Source organism: Sceloporus undulatus, chromosome 11 (assembly GCF_019175285.1).
Source record: "Sceloporus undulatus isolate JIND9_A2432 ecotype Alabama chromosome 11, SceUnd_v1.1, whole genome shotgun sequence".
Lineage (NCBI taxonomy): Eukaryota > Metazoa > Chordata > Lepidosauria > Squamata > Phrynosomatidae > Sceloporus > Sceloporus undulatus.
This window is the reverse complement of record NC_056532.1, coordinates 11017964-11032643: the sequence shown is the minus strand read 5'-3', so window position 1 is coordinate 11032643 and position 14680 is coordinate 11017964. Positions and strand designations below refer to the sequence as shown.

Genomic DNA, 14680 nt, shown 5'->3' with positions numbered 1-14680 from the left:
TGCTGTTCACCGCTATTATCTTGATAGCGGTATATAAAATAAGAATTATATTATTATTATTAAAATGAACAAAATCGATGATGGTGAACAAGCTTCACTGCCTTCTCCATCCGGCAAAGTGTTTGCATTGTGACATTGGTGCATTTTGGCTGGCCAAGAAGTTATGGCTGTTTTGTAGATGTTGGAGTGATCGTACTTCGTTGTAAGCCAACATGGCGATCTCCTGGATATGCTTCTTGTTTTCATGGTGAGTTTCACATTCTGGCTTAATGTCAACATGAACTATTTTCATTGGGGCAGTTTCTTTCAGCGTCTCAAGGTGCTGCAAGATCTCTCTAAGTACTGATTCTCCGACTAACATGGCTATGTCTTGAATTCAACCATTTTTAGTTATGTTTCCAAAGATACAAGTGAGAAGGATATGCCACCACAGATTGGCAGCCGCCACCAGCTTTTCCCATTAGGAAGAAGGCACATCTGAGGAGGCAGGTTGGGGAATCCATCATACATGTATCGCAACGTAACACAAATCAAAGTCCTAAGCTCTGAAATATGCCGAGGATTGCATCCATATGGCTGCAGACCCAGTGCTTCCTTACCATCCCTTATGTGCAGCAAAAATGTAAATAGATGTGCTCTTTGTGGCATCTTGTGGCACACTTTTGCAGCAAATTTCTCACAACAGAAGAATCGTTACAGGCGTCAATGAAGAGTCTGGCTTTTTCTCTCTGTTTTTGTGTGTACTAAGATGCTTCTAGATGCATATGAAAGGCGTCCATGAAGGAACATGGGTATCTCGCATCTCTGAGACTAAATGAATGAAAGAAGTTGGCAGCATGAGCTTCCCTAGCTTCAGTCTACATACTTCCTCCGATGCATTTGGTGGAGTGTAAACCAGGGATGACATGTGTGGTGAGACATGGTATGTGAGATGTCCAATGTATTATTGTCCCTGTTTCCACTCCACTAATGCTCTGAGGAAGTAGACTTATGTCTAGGAAAGATGCTGCCAACTTCTTTCTTTCTGTGAGTATCAAGGTGCAACAGATCTCTCCACATACTGATTTACAGCTAACATGGCTATATCTTTTAATATAATATAGTCATAATATGCATCTGAGGAAGTAGAGCGAAGTCTACGAAAGCTCATGCTGCCAACGTCTTCCTTTCAGTGTGTCTCAAAGGTGCTACAGAATGATCTCTATATACTGATCCCACAGACTAACCCAGCTATATCTTTGAGCATCCTCCAATAACTTAAAAAGCCAAACTAAAACATTGGGGGAAAACATATAAATAAGAAGAGTCAGGATGCATCTTAGTGTAGGCATAGGCAGTGTGGTCCACTTTAATGGCCTGGCTCCATTCTATGGGAGTTGTAGTTTGCACTCTTTGGCAGAGAGGCGAGACCTGGTTAAAACTAACAATCCCAGGATTCCACAGGACTTAATGGTGTCCAAACTGCATATTAAAGAGAATCACAGTGACTGCTTTCATAGTGTGAAAGGACCAATCTCTACATGGTAGAAATAGTGTGGCTTGACAACACTAAACCTTGTTGTATGCCTTCAAGTTGTGTCCAACTTATGGCAAGTCTAAATGAATCATGGGATTTTTTCTTGGCAAGTTTCTTCATTGTGTTTTTTTTTTTTTTTTGCCATTGCCCTCATCTGAGGCTGAGAGAGTGTGACTTGACCCCGGGTCCCAGTGGGCTTCATGGCCAGACTGGGAATCGAACCCTGGTCTTCGGAGTCGTAAACCAACATTTAAATCATTGTGCCCCCATTTGGCCAACAAAGTGATCACCGTTTAATGGATTTTGGAGGTTATTGTACCTCGGTTGAAATAAACCGAGTTTGGAAGTTTCACATTTTTGGGATGACAAGGCTAGGGATTGCCCAGCCCCAAATTGTATTGTGAGGGGGAAAGGGGGATGTTTGTTTATTCTACTACTACTGTCCCCCTTTCCTCCCTAAAATTGGGAAACAAAGTGGCTACAAATTAAAAGAAACAAGACAGTTAAAACATAAAAAATGGGCATTAAAATAGAATTAAACATGTATGAAGTTGGGTTTGAAAAGGTTTCCCTCACTCCTTCTTCCTTTTTCTTTCTTCTTTGTTTCCTTCTTTTTATTTCTCTTCTTCATGTCCTTCATTCTTCCTCCTTTTTCTCTCTCTCTCTCTTTGTTCCTTCTTCCTTCTTTCTTCTTCTCTTTTCCTTCCTTTTCTTTCTTCTTCCTTCTTTTTCTTCTTTCTTAACTTCATACTTCTTCTCTTTTCCCATCTTTCTTTCTTTTTCCTTCCCTTCACTTTCCTTTGTCTTTTCATCTTTCCCTTCCTTCCTTCTTCTTTCTCTTTTGTTTCCGTCTTTCTTTTTTCCTTCTTATCCTTCTTTCTCTGTTACCTTCTTTCCTTCCTCTTTCTCCTTCTTCCTTCTCTTTCCTTCCCTCTTTTCCCTTCCCTCTCTCTTTCTTCTATCTTCTTTCTCTGTTCCTTCTTTCTTTCTCTTTTCTTTCTCTCTTCTTTCCTCTTTCCTTCCTTCCTTCCCTCTTTTTTGTTTCCTTCTCTCTTTTTTCTTTCTTTCTATCCTTCTTTCTTTCCTTCTTTCTTTCTCTTTTTCTCCTTCCTCTTCCTTCCTCCTTTCCCTGTCTCTCGCTTCTCTGGAGAGGCCTTATTCTTCAGGCTCCATTGCTCCTCCATCGATTGCTTCTGCCTGCCTGCCCCTCGCGCTTTCCTCGCTTCGGCTCGCAGCTGCGTCTCCTGCTCCGCTGCGTTCGCGCCGCCCAGAAATCTCGCGAGGCTTCGGCTTCGGCTTGTTCCGCTTCCGGGTGGCGGCGGTTGCTAAGGCCGGGCCCGGTTGCTAAGAGAGGCCTAGTCCAGGCTGAAGGCGTTATGGCAGGGAGCCGCTTGGAGAAGCTGGGCTCCGTTTCAGCAGGTGAGGAGGGCTTTTCTTCCAAGAGAGCAGAATAGAGAAGGGGGTTAATGTGTATATATATATATTATATATTATATAAATATTTGAAGCATAATATGTGTGTGTGTGTGTTATATATAATGTGTTTATATATAAGTATTGGAAGGGATATAACATATATGTTTTAATGTGTTTTTATATTAAAATTTGAAGGATATAATATATATATTTTAATGTGTTTCTATATAAATATTTGAAAGGATATTTTATATTGTTTTTATATATAAATATTTCAAGGGATAAAATATATGTATTTAATTTGTTTTATTATAATTTATAAAACTACTTGAAGGATATATATTAATGTGCATCTATATATATATATATATATTGAAGGGATATAATACATATATGTATTATCTCTATTGATATTAATGTGTTATATAGATATAATATTTGAAGGAATATAATATATATTAATGTGTGTGTGTATCTATATATATACAGCTATAATTTATTTGAAGGGATATAGTATATATTTAGTGTGTTTTAAATTAAATATTTAAAGGTATCTAATATGTGTGTGTTGTTTTATATAGATATAAATATTTGAAGGAATATAATATATATATATATTAACGTGTTTATATATATATACTTATTTGAAGGGGTATAGTATACCAATTTAAGGCTTCTTTTAGAATGCTGTAGATTTGCACAGGGTGACACAGCAGAAATCAAAACGAAATAAGAATAACAACCTGCCCGGTCTAAAACTGAAGCATATCTAAAACAATACCGCAAGCACAGAATGGAAACGAAGGCATTGTGACACAGGATCCACGTCCCTTACTTTTGGATTATGTCTTGTGCCTTGGCTGATGCTGTTCTCTCATAGAATCCTAGATTTGGAAGGGACCCCAAGGGCCATTCTGCCATGCAGGAACTCTCACTTTCTCTATGTGCTTTTCCACCATCTTTAGGACGCGGGACCTGCTGCGCTCAGGGGTGATGCCTGAGGCCAAGAAGCCCACCTGGTACGACGTTTACGCTGCTTTCCCTCCGCTGAGGGAACCTGTCTATCGGAACCCTTGCCCGCGCTACAGCAAAGAGGAAGACCTCGTCCCTCCCATCTTGTACCCGGAGGACAAAATCCGAGCGTATGTTTATTTCTCTCTTCCTTGCTCTTGCAGTAGCAGCAGCCGAGAAGCATAAAGCGAAACTGATATAGTACTGAGCGGTCTCTTGACATAAGAGGAATGTTACCAAAATGGTGAAGGGTCTTATAAGGAAAGGCTTAGGGAGCTTGGGAAGTTTAGCCTGGAGAAGAGAAGGTTAAGAGGAGATATGATAGCCCTGTTTAAATACTTGAAGGGATGTCACATTGAGGAGGGAGCAAGCTTGTTTTATGCTGCTCCAGAGACTAGGACCCAGAGCAATGGATGCAAGCTCCAGGAAAAGAGATTCCAGCTCAAGATTAGGAGGAACTTCCTGACACTAAGGGCAGTTCGAGAGTAACACATTCCTTCCTCAGAGTGCAGTGGAGTCTCCTTCCTTGGAGGTCTTTAAACAGAGGCTGGATGGACATCTGTCAGGATGCTTTGATTGAGAGTTCCTGCATGGAAGAAGGGTGTTGGACTGGATGGCCCTTCTTGGGGTCTCTTCCAACTCTATGATTCTGTGATTCTATCATTCTAACTGTGGAGGTCCTTGACCCTCTGAGGCCTTCACCTCTCCCAAAGACACAAAACAAGAAGTGTCCCAAAGTGCACCTCCATAAGAAAAAGAACCCTTACTTATGGAGGGGAACCTAGTGTCTTGTTTTAAGGGACGGTCTTAGTCATTTGTATGCATCAATCCCAAGTTGAAACTTCTTATTCATTTAGGAAATTTTACGAAGCTTATGGAAGTGGCCCAAGAGCCTTTGAGCTCTCCAGGTTAAACTTCAAATCTGCTTGCCAAAGGTAGGTGAACAGCAAATTTCTGTTCGTGAAATGAAAATGGTTTCCTTCGCCTGCTCTTCACCGTCTTCTTACATTCCAGGTTTGTTGAGAAGTACAATGAACTGCAGAAGCAAGGAGAAATGGATGATGAAAGGCTGTTTGAAGAGACAGGGAAGGCCCTCTTGGCAGAGGGAGTTCTCTTAAGAAGAAAAGGAGTAGGGAATGTAAGTGTTGTAAAAAGTTGTTCTACAATGCGTAGAATACAGCTCACAAGCAAAAGGCTAATTATTAGCGGGGATGGCTTTAATACAATAGTTCAGGGTGTTTGGTCAAAACCTAATGTGTCACAAATATCCCAGAGCAGTTAAACCAAAGGTATCATAAAGAACAGAGGAGAAGAATGCATGTTATCAGGCCCAGACTTGCAAAAGGGAGGCGATGATGTTGATGGTAATAATAGAAAAGGGAGGTTTCTGGACATATGACAACAGGATTATTCAGCTGTAGATCAATAATTGTGTATATGTTGAAGGATAAACGTTTCTCATAATCTTTTAAATAGCCCTGTTGTGAGTAAACAGTAATAGCAACAATAAAACTGACTTCTCAAGAGTATGAAGCTGCACCCCTGTGCATACTTGCTTGGGAGTAAGTACACTTGAAGTCAGTCATATTTGCTTCTGAGTAGTAAGGAATATTGGTCTGGCTTTTTTTACATGAACTCTGAACCGGATTATGTTGTGTTTAAATTTTCTTTGCTCTGTAGCATGTATGAGACTATAATGTATTAATTTTCTCTAGCCTCCCCTCTCAGCCTTAATCCCTTGGATTAAACCTGTACATGTGGCATCTGCATGTAGCATAGTAATGCATCACGAGGGAGAAAATCCTTCTCTGCTACTGCACACATAGTCCAACTGCTTGGGCTAGTTATTTTGCATTCAGTGTACTGTCTTTTAGCTTGGCCGCAGCTACTTATTTTCGGGAACAAATTTGACTCCCTGGTGCTTGTTTCTGACGCAGTTACTTTGAAAATTGGATGGGTTAAATCCACAGACCTTAGTAACTGTTAAGTATCATGAGGCATCACTTTGTAGGATAGATGGAAACTTACGAATCTGTTCAAATCTTCCTTGTGATATTGCCTTAGTTCATCCCATCGTCTCTCTGGCAGCATGACCTTTGGTTGGGCAACTGACTCTCCTTCATTTCACCACACACTCTACCAAATCTTTTCAAATGGTTGTTGGGGTAGTGGCATGTTTATATTCAGACACACATTTTTCCTTTATCTCTTTCCCGCTAGCAGTTGTCCGATTCCAGAATGAAGACAATTGACATGTCCCTGGGACAACTCCCTTGGTTATCCACCATACTGTAAAAAATATGTTATATCGCAGAGATGCTCAGGGACACGATGAGGGCTTATGTTCCATTATTTTCTTATTGGGTTGCAGACTAAGGGCCTTTCATGCAGTAGTACAAGGATGTGAATGGCTTTTTAGAAGTAAACAGGGAGGAATATTCCCACTATACAGTTTGAGTCAAGACCCAGAGACTCTTTGAGCGCTTTAACACTTTGTCCCCATCTCTGGTCCTGGTGCGAATCAAGAGCAGGGAGGAGATTTCCTATTGTGTGTTTCCTTAAGCACAAATATGAGTTTCTCTTCTAGCTCATATACCAGGTGCAAAGCCCGTCATTCAGACCAGCAAGACCATGATGGCAGCTGTGAGATGTCTTAGGAGATGTCCCTTGCTTGTTGTTTTCTTCTCAAAAGGCCATTTGCACAGTTGCACACATGGTACCTTGCTGGGGTGGGGGGGATATATTCACTGCCCACAGGGCATGGAAAAGAGATTGAAAATGGCTCTAATAGCTCTTTATGCACAGCACGTTTGCAAAGGTAAGATGGTCTTATCGTACTATGCTGCTGCTCTGTTTTAACCTACAGGTAACACCTGAAGCCAAGACCAGGGACCCTATGCTGGAACTGAGACTACAAAGCATGTTGCAGGAAATGCAAGACAACCCGCAAGAGCAGGACCCTGAGCCCATGGAGGAGGTGCCCAAGGAAGGCCCCCCGTCATCCTAAGGGCTAGGCATTTCTCAGTCTTGGTTTTAAAACAGTGTCAAGTGCCACTGAATGTCTGGCCTGTGACACTTGTGACATTCTGGGCCAAGATTCTGGACAAGTGACATTCTGGAAGTGTTTAACCCACTTCCTTTTTTCCCACTGGTGTGCTGTACAACCTTGTGATGTGCCTTCAGTTCCAGAGTGGAAGAATGTAGGCGATATACAGTTGTACCTACTGAAGTACACATTTAAAATAATGGGTTCAGTAATTAAACACATCCTTCTGCAATGGGGGAGTTGAATGGCATGTGGAATGGTCTGGTCACTGAGGCTGTAAACCTAGACATTATTAAGTCCCATTATTAAGTGGGATTCCTGATTAACTATGTGATATCAAGAAAGATCAGACTGAGATTTTGCTTTTCTTCCTGCTTTACAGAGAGTGCACCTGTGCATCTCGTCTGGACATATCTGATGGTTCTGTATGGGCAAAGTCATACCAAATAAATCCAGTCTAACTCCCTGTTTGCTCACTGGGTGATTTCAGGCTAGCGATAATCTCAGGCTAAGCTTTGGTTGGAATGAAATAACATCTCCACCTATGTGATCTCTGTTGTTGTGTGCCTTCAAGTTGGTCCTGACTTATGGCAACCCTGAGACGAACCTATCACAAGGTTATCTTGGCAGGGTTTGTTCAGGAGAGGTTTGCCATTGCCTTCCTCTGAGGCTGAGAGAGTGACTTGCCCAAGATAACCAGTGGATTTCATGGCTGAGCTGGGAATCGAACCTTGGTCCTCCAGAGTCATCCTCCAACACTCAAACCACTATGCTCATGCTGATCCTTATGGTATCTTATAATTCCAGCTCTATCCTCACCAGTAGATTGAATCTGATGATGAGTTTGCCCTTTAATTCTTGCTACAGATCAGTGTGTATTTATTCTGAGTATTTTCTGCCTCAAAGACATTCTGTACATAGAGAAATACTGAGGAATGTGAAGCTATTGGAGTGCAACTCCCTTTGGCAAAGGTTGAAGGGACTTGCAGCCCAACAGCATTTGGACAGCCGCACATTCTCCATCTCTGGCACAGAGTCATAGAAAACAGGGACAAATGCATAGATTGTATTGGGAAGATGCAGACAGAACCGAACAACTGCTGCTGCTTTCCAAGGGCAGGGGATTATGTTCGCTTGCCCCTGCAACTTTGGTACAGGCTCAAAACCTATGTATGGTACTAGTCATGGACTTACTCAATTACAGTGGCAATTCTTTGTGTATCTCTCTAAGTATAACATGTTGGGACTGACTTCTCATGCCTAGCTTGAAGGTGTCACTGCTTCCACTCCTTTTTAATGCAGTCTTTGCTTCTTCTGCTCCACTCTCTTTTGCACATCTCCATAACATATCATTCTGTCGAACTTTAAACCTTGTTCATTGCTTTGAATTTTTTTGTATTGGCTTTATCGAAGTCGGTTTTGCCAGCTTCCTGTTGGAGAGGGCAGAATGATTTTTATCTAACAGACTAACAGGACTCCCTGCCAATTTGTCAACAGAAGTGCAGTGAACCTATCCAGCTCCCTGATGTCTTAAAATCTGTGCCTGTGGAGAAGGTGTCAGCTCTAGAGCTTGGGAAAAGTTCCTTTTGAACCTACTTAGCCAAATCCTCCAACTAGCATCTTGACTGGCGATAGCAGGTAGGAGATCCTAGGAACTGTAAACCAAATACAACTTTTCTGAGTGCTGGCCAGCTGTAGCAAACAACCCGAAAACGAGGACTTAGGTTACAGGTCACCTTGGTTTAGATGTGATGTCCAGGTGGAGCCATTAAAGGGGTGCCTCTGTCTCCCGTCATGTCTTCCTTTGCCAAGAAGGCTGTGAGCAAAAAAGCTTGTTTTAAAATGAAAACTGACTTAGAGCAAAGGCCCCAAGGAAATAGGCTTGTCTGAGATTAGAGCACTCTTCTTGGATTCTGGTGGGGTTTTATTATTATTATTTTGTGGCTTGGCTTGACACAGTCGAAGCCATTGGGCCCGCCGCCAGAGGAGGGAAAGAGAGGCAGGGGGTGTTTGGGATGGCCGATAATGTGGCCCAATTAACTGGAAAGATTTGAAATGCGCAAGTGAGCAGCCAGGCTAAATGAGCTGGCAGGGGTCAGGCTTTGCTGCTGATGAGGGAGGTTTGTTGGCGCTTTCTGTAGTGATGAGAGATAGGAGAAGTGGCTGACTCCCCTGGTCCCTCTGCTCCCCCTTTAATTTCAAAGGCAGCAACCCGAGTTAGAAATAGCTGTTTGGAATCCAAGTTGCTTGTTGGCTGACCTCCGTCCCAAAGAACACATTAGTGAAATAACACCCACCAGGCAAGCTTGGTCTCAGTTTCTTCCAGCTGGCTGAGAAGGTGTGCGTCTGTGTCTTAGTGGGAGATGTTTCCCCGTTTGAATCCACTCTGTAATAGGCAAGTGTCCTTCTCACCTTAAGAAGGAAGCAAGGCCCAGAAGGAAGGCTCCATATGTTTCATCCTCCCTCTCCCTTGGACAAGAGCTTTGTAGTCAGGGTTCTGTCATTTCAGCGTGACCTTACAGGCGCTGGAGTATTTTAATTAAAAGGTTGTTGGCAAACCCCCTCCTAGGGTGACCTATTTACTTATTTATCATGCTTTTACCTTCCAGCAGTTAGCAAAAGGTCGCCGGCTTCGGCTACAGCTTGAGAGTTCAGATTTTGCGTGTGCTTTCTAAAACATTTTTTAAGCTTAGATGGGGAGAATATTCTCTAACCTTCGGCGGGTGTGTTTTTAATGCGCGTAACAGTCCCTGCCACTATTGATTTTGGACTTTTAGGACACCCGGTCTGTGCAACATGCGCATGGAGGGAGAGAACTGGGGGGAAAAAGAGTCTTGTGTTTCTTATAGAGGTTCATCTCCGCAAGAAAAACAAACAAAAACTGGTTAGTGATTATGGCCAATAATGAGATATTGATTGTTTTGCAAATGTCACTGGAGGAAGGGCAGAAGTGCTGGCAACTAGTAGCGATAATACTGCTTTTGTCCGCTTGGCGGGGCTGTTGGGTTTTCCATAATGTTTCTTGATCTCTCTTAGGCACACATGGTTTCGGGTAGCAAAGTCTTTCAGATCTCCCAGACTGGTAATTCTTGGAGCACTTTCATTTAGATGGACACCAACACAGTTGGCTTTTAAAGGAGGCTGGCAAATTCAGAGACGTTAAAGGTATTGGTCGCTCCTATCATGATGGCTGTTGATTTCCACCATCAGCTGCATTGAATTTTTGCTGCCCTGTTTGTTTTGTGCCTTCGGAGGTAGCAAACCGACAGTATAGTGTGAATGCCCTCTGAAAATCTATTCATGACTTTAAGACATATGGTTGGTACAGGGATAACTTACGTAAACTACACTTGTCATATGCATACTTGGAAAAAGGGTCTGGAAAACTAGCAGAAAGGGGCATGAAAATGGCGATGGGCCCAAAGCAGAGATGATAGACTTGTCCTAAAATCATGTGTGATATATGAAGAAAGTTGATAGACCCCTCTCACATTAGTGGAGCCCATTGTTTCCAATGAATCCGAATGGTTGGAGACTCAAGAAAGATAAAAGGAAAGACTTCTCCTCAAAGGGCATCATTCAACTGAATTCACGGCCACACGAGAGTAATGATGGCTGCCAACTTGGACAGCTTGAAAAGGGGGGTGGATAATGCATGAAGGATGAGGTTATCAGCAGCTAGTTTCTTGAGGGATATATATTCCCTTTAGAGACGGTATGCCTGTATATATCAATTGCTGGTTTGTATTTACAAACGTATTTATAAATCATAAAATACGAGCTGCTGGGGTGCCTGAGTGGAAGGGCGCTGTTGCACTAGTGCTCCCTTGTTGTTAATGTTGTTAACCACTTTCGAGTCGATCCTGACTCATGGCAACAGTCTACTCCAAGACTCCCTATCCTCCACTGCTCTGCATAGGTCCTGTTGATGTTAACCACCTTTGAGTCGATCCTGACTCATGGCAACCCTGTGGATGAATCTTCTCCAAAACTCCTTGTCCTCCACTGCTCTGCTTAGGTCCTGTTATTAGCCATTTTTGAGTCGATTCTGACTCATGGCAACCCTGTGGATGAATCTTCTCCAAGACTCCGTGTTCTCCACTGCTCTGTTTAGGTCCTGTTTTTAACCACTTTTGAGTCGATTCTGACTCATGGCAACCCTGTGGATGAGACATCTCTAAGTCTTCTTATCCTCCATTGCTCTGTAAATTCCTACTTGTGACCTCCTTAATCGAGTCTATCCAACTAACATGCAGTCTTCCCCTAGTGCTATCTGACCTCTGTGGGGATGGAATGCTGGAATCCTTCAGGTTTTAGGTCCCAGGTCCTTCCTTCAGGTTTTAAGTCCCAGTCTTGCCCAGCCAGTCACATGTAGGGCTGGGGAACCCATGGCCCTTTAGGTTCTGATGATCTACTGTTCCCATTATACCTCACCACCAGCCAAGCTGAAGGGTGTTTTAGCCAGGCTCATGAGGGCTTGGTTGTAGCATCACCATTAGGGGAGGAACTACAACCAAGCCCTCATGAGCCTGGCTAAAACCTCTTTCAGTTTGGTTGATGGAATTGTAGTTTGTCAGAACCCAGAAGGCAATACATTCCCCATCTCTGATCTACAGGATCCCATTTTACTCAGATCATGATGTGGGTAAGTGTAGGGAGTAGGTATAGGGAGAGGTATGTGGCAGGTTTCCCCACGCTTCCTATAAGGCACACTAGTTATCTGAGAAGCTGCCTTTGTGATGACTCACATTGTAATTCTAGTCTGCTTCTACTTTAGATAATGAGATCCTTCATTGGGGAGGGAAAAGAGCTATTTAAGTAAAACCAAGAAAGGGCCTCTCTTGGGATCTGTAATGGGAAGGGGAGCTAATCTAGTATGTTATAAGAGGATCTATCTAATCTCGCGCTCCCTAAAAAAGAACTGAAATATTTTTTGTGTGTGTGCACAGTGTGTGTGTCTTAATTCAGTTAAATTCCCAGTCTAACACACATGGTATTTACAATGTCTGTTCCTCACTTTGGGCAGAGAGAAGCCTTCTGTCTTGGATTACTGTGGAGCCTTGCTAATGAGGCAGAGGCAGGCTTTGTGTCTCTCTTGAATCTCGCACCCCATTAAGGGAGCCCTGCGTTGACCTCGGTGGGCGAATAGCTAACCTCTCTTCTGCCGAAGCTACCAAAAAAGGGATACAGGTCAGAGCCCTCCTTGGACCTCTTCTGGCAAGCTTCCTCGACCATTGTGAGGCAATTTGAGTTAACAGCGGGCGCCAGAGGTCAGTTTCTTGTCTCCTCCGTATGACTCAAGGCATGTTGGCGCTTTGAAATAACATCCTCTCCCTTTGCATTTTGTGCCAAGATTGAATGTGCCTCTCCACCCAACCCCTGCACACCCAGGACAGCCTCCTTTCCAGATTATGCTCATTTGGGCCCATCCTCTCAGATGTTTCCTAGATTTTGAAGCCTGTTTCTTGGCATATGAGAAGGCGGCAGCAACGGTGAGCTGAGTGGACAGCTTTCCTGTAAAAGCAGGTGTTCTGTTGTCTCTTTTGGGGAGAGTCACTTGAATTGTTTAAAACGCACCAAGTGCATTGCAGTGCGACAGAATCTGTTGCGTCTCGGCGGAAGCTCAGCCAAAGCAAGAGCATGAAACTCTTACAGGGGTTCATCGCGACTGTAGCAATGTACAGTTGACCCCACTTGAACTGCCACAGCTCCATTGGGATTTGAAGAGGCACCAGCACTCTGTTAGTGAGAAGGCTAAAGACATGTTAAACTATCAATTCCATAGGAGGGAGCCACGGCACTTTAAGATGGTGTCCATCTGCTTTATTTCTATGCTGGAGACACACTTGAGGCACACCAGGATGTCTCTTGAGGGTGGAGGTGCTGGTCTATGACCGTAATAAATATGAACTGAACTAAACTTGAGGGTGGTTAATTCAGCTGTTTCTCTGTAGGGTGAGTCATGGAACTAACTCACGCCCTATATATTAATTGTGAAGTACATTCAGTTGAAGGTGGAATCTTTAGCAGCCAGGACAATTCCATCCATGTATACACATAGACCTGTTGAACTCTCAAGATTATCACAGACATGAGTGTGGAAGAGACCGCGCAAAGGCCACCAGTTCTTTTCCGTAACTTGCACCATTGTTCTGGGTCCTGTCTCTGGAGCAGAAGAAAACAAGCTTGTTCCCTCCTCAATATGACATCCCTTCAAATATTTAAACAGGGCTATCATGTCACCTCTTAACCTTCTCTCCCCAGGCTAAACATCCCTAGCCTCCTAAGTCTTTCTCTCATAGGGCTCATGGTTTCCAGACCCTTCACCATTTTAGTTGGTGCCCTCCTTTGGACATGCTCCAGTTTCTCAACAATCCTTTTTAATTGTGGTGCCCAGAAATGGACACAGTATTCAAGGTGAGGCTTGACCAAAGCAGAATAGGAGACTCTAGGATAGGAAACTCCAAAAACAGCCCAGTTAGGGCTGTGCATGATCAGAAGCCATACTGTCCAACTGGTTAGAAACCCAGGGAAGTGGAACGGAATGGAGGATTGCGAAGGGTAGTAATAGCTGGCAGAACCTTGAACAAAGAGCACTTAGACTGCAGGTGTTTTGTTGCAGGGTCCCGTTTGTCAGACCTGAGAGAGATGTTGCGCACCTCTTCAAGGAGAAGGAGTAGTAGCTAGCGCACTAGTCAAGCAGAGGTGTGGGGAAGCCTCTTCCGTATCTGTGTATGTGTGCACTGGTGTTTAAGAGCGACCTTTAACTGTTTATATCAGTCACCCCATTGCCTCTGTGTTGCAGTCTGTTAGTTCCTTCCATATGTGTATACATGTGTGTGTACGAGCTGTAAAGAGCTTGTAACTGAAAGAAAGAAGTTGGCACATGAGCGTTCTAGACTAAATTCATTCCTCAGATGCATGGGTGTTACAGTCTACCCTCCACATGGTTGTAAAACAAATAACTTTTCTATGCAAAAGCTTTGGCTTTTGGGGTTCGCTCATTCACGGATTTGGTAATACATTCTCTCTAGTAATCTATAGGTCCTCCAGTCCAACTTGCGGTCAGTGTCCAGAAGTCACACCGAATGGCCTCAAGATTCCTAGAGAGGACACTTCTCTAGCTTTTGCAGGTCCACCCAACACAATTTTGTGGTGCATTTCTGGTGGATGTTGACCTAGGCCCTTTCAGATGAGTCTGGAACTGGGGGTCTTCAGCATGGGCGGTTCGAATTCACGTTATTTCGCACATCCATCAACTACCTTGGAGCCCTACCTCTGGACCCTCCGATTGGCAGGATTCAAATTGGCCAATACGCATTCCGCGCGAATGCATTCGGTGCAGAAGTTTGGTCACACCGGTGCTCAACATGAGATTGGCCGATTCGTATCGGCCCCTCGCACATGCTCAGTGGTGCCCTGCATGGGTTCACCTTAAACGCTTCCGGGGTGAAGGGGAGGTCATGTCAGACAGCCCGTAACAGCTGGAGAGCCGCTCATGCACATTAAACAATCGCGATACAACGTGCCCTCGTCTACATCCCTCTGTTTCCATCTCTACATCCTGCTTGGTTTTAACGTTAACAGTAACCTTCCCTTGCAACAAATTAGCAATGCCCGGTTCTACGTGTGTGTGTGTTGAGTGTTGTGAATATGTATTCTGGGGGGCGGGGGACCAGTTCCAGCGGCTG

The 14680-nt window shown here is 43.6% G+C and overlaps 1 protein-coding gene across 2 annotated transcripts; it reads left to right on the top strand.

Moving 5' to 3' along the window:
• The first annotated feature begins 2791 nt into the window (after nucleotides 1-2791).
• Nucleotides 2792-7455, top strand: MRPS23 (mitochondrial ribosomal protein S23). 2 transcript variants are annotated; one of them, XM_042442680.1, is made up of 5 exons: nucleotides 2792-2935; nucleotides 3898-4074; nucleotides 4801-4878; nucleotides 4958-5081; nucleotides 6810-7455. In XM_042442680.1, exons 2-5 carry the CDS (start codon nucleotides 3926-3928, stop codon nucleotides 6948-6950), a joined length of 492 nt encoding a protein of 163 aa, XP_042298614.1. In that variant the 5' UTR covers nucleotides 2792-2935; nucleotides 3898-3925; the 3' UTR covers nucleotides 6951-7455. The 2 variants fall into 2 exon arrangements, with proteins under 2 accessions (XP_042298614.1, XP_042298615.1); XM_042442681.1 differs by lacking the exon at nucleotides 4801-4878.
• Nucleotides 7456-14680: the final 7225 nt, after the last annotated feature.

Bases quoted from the DNA above. Each gene is read 5' to 3' on its own strand.
- MRPS23 (XM_042442680.1), top strand. From the start codon at position 3,926: ATGCCTGAGGCCAAGAAGCCCACCTGGTACGACGTTTACGCTGCTTTC. The intron at 4,879-4,957 runs GTAGGTGAACAG...CTTACATTCCAG, and splicing joins TTCAAATCTGCTTGCCAAAG to GTTTGTTGAGAAGTACAATG. The intron at 5,082-6,809 runs GTAAGTGTTGTA...TTTAACCTACAG, and splicing joins GAAGAAAAGGAGTAGGGAAT to GTAACACCTGAAGCCAAGAC.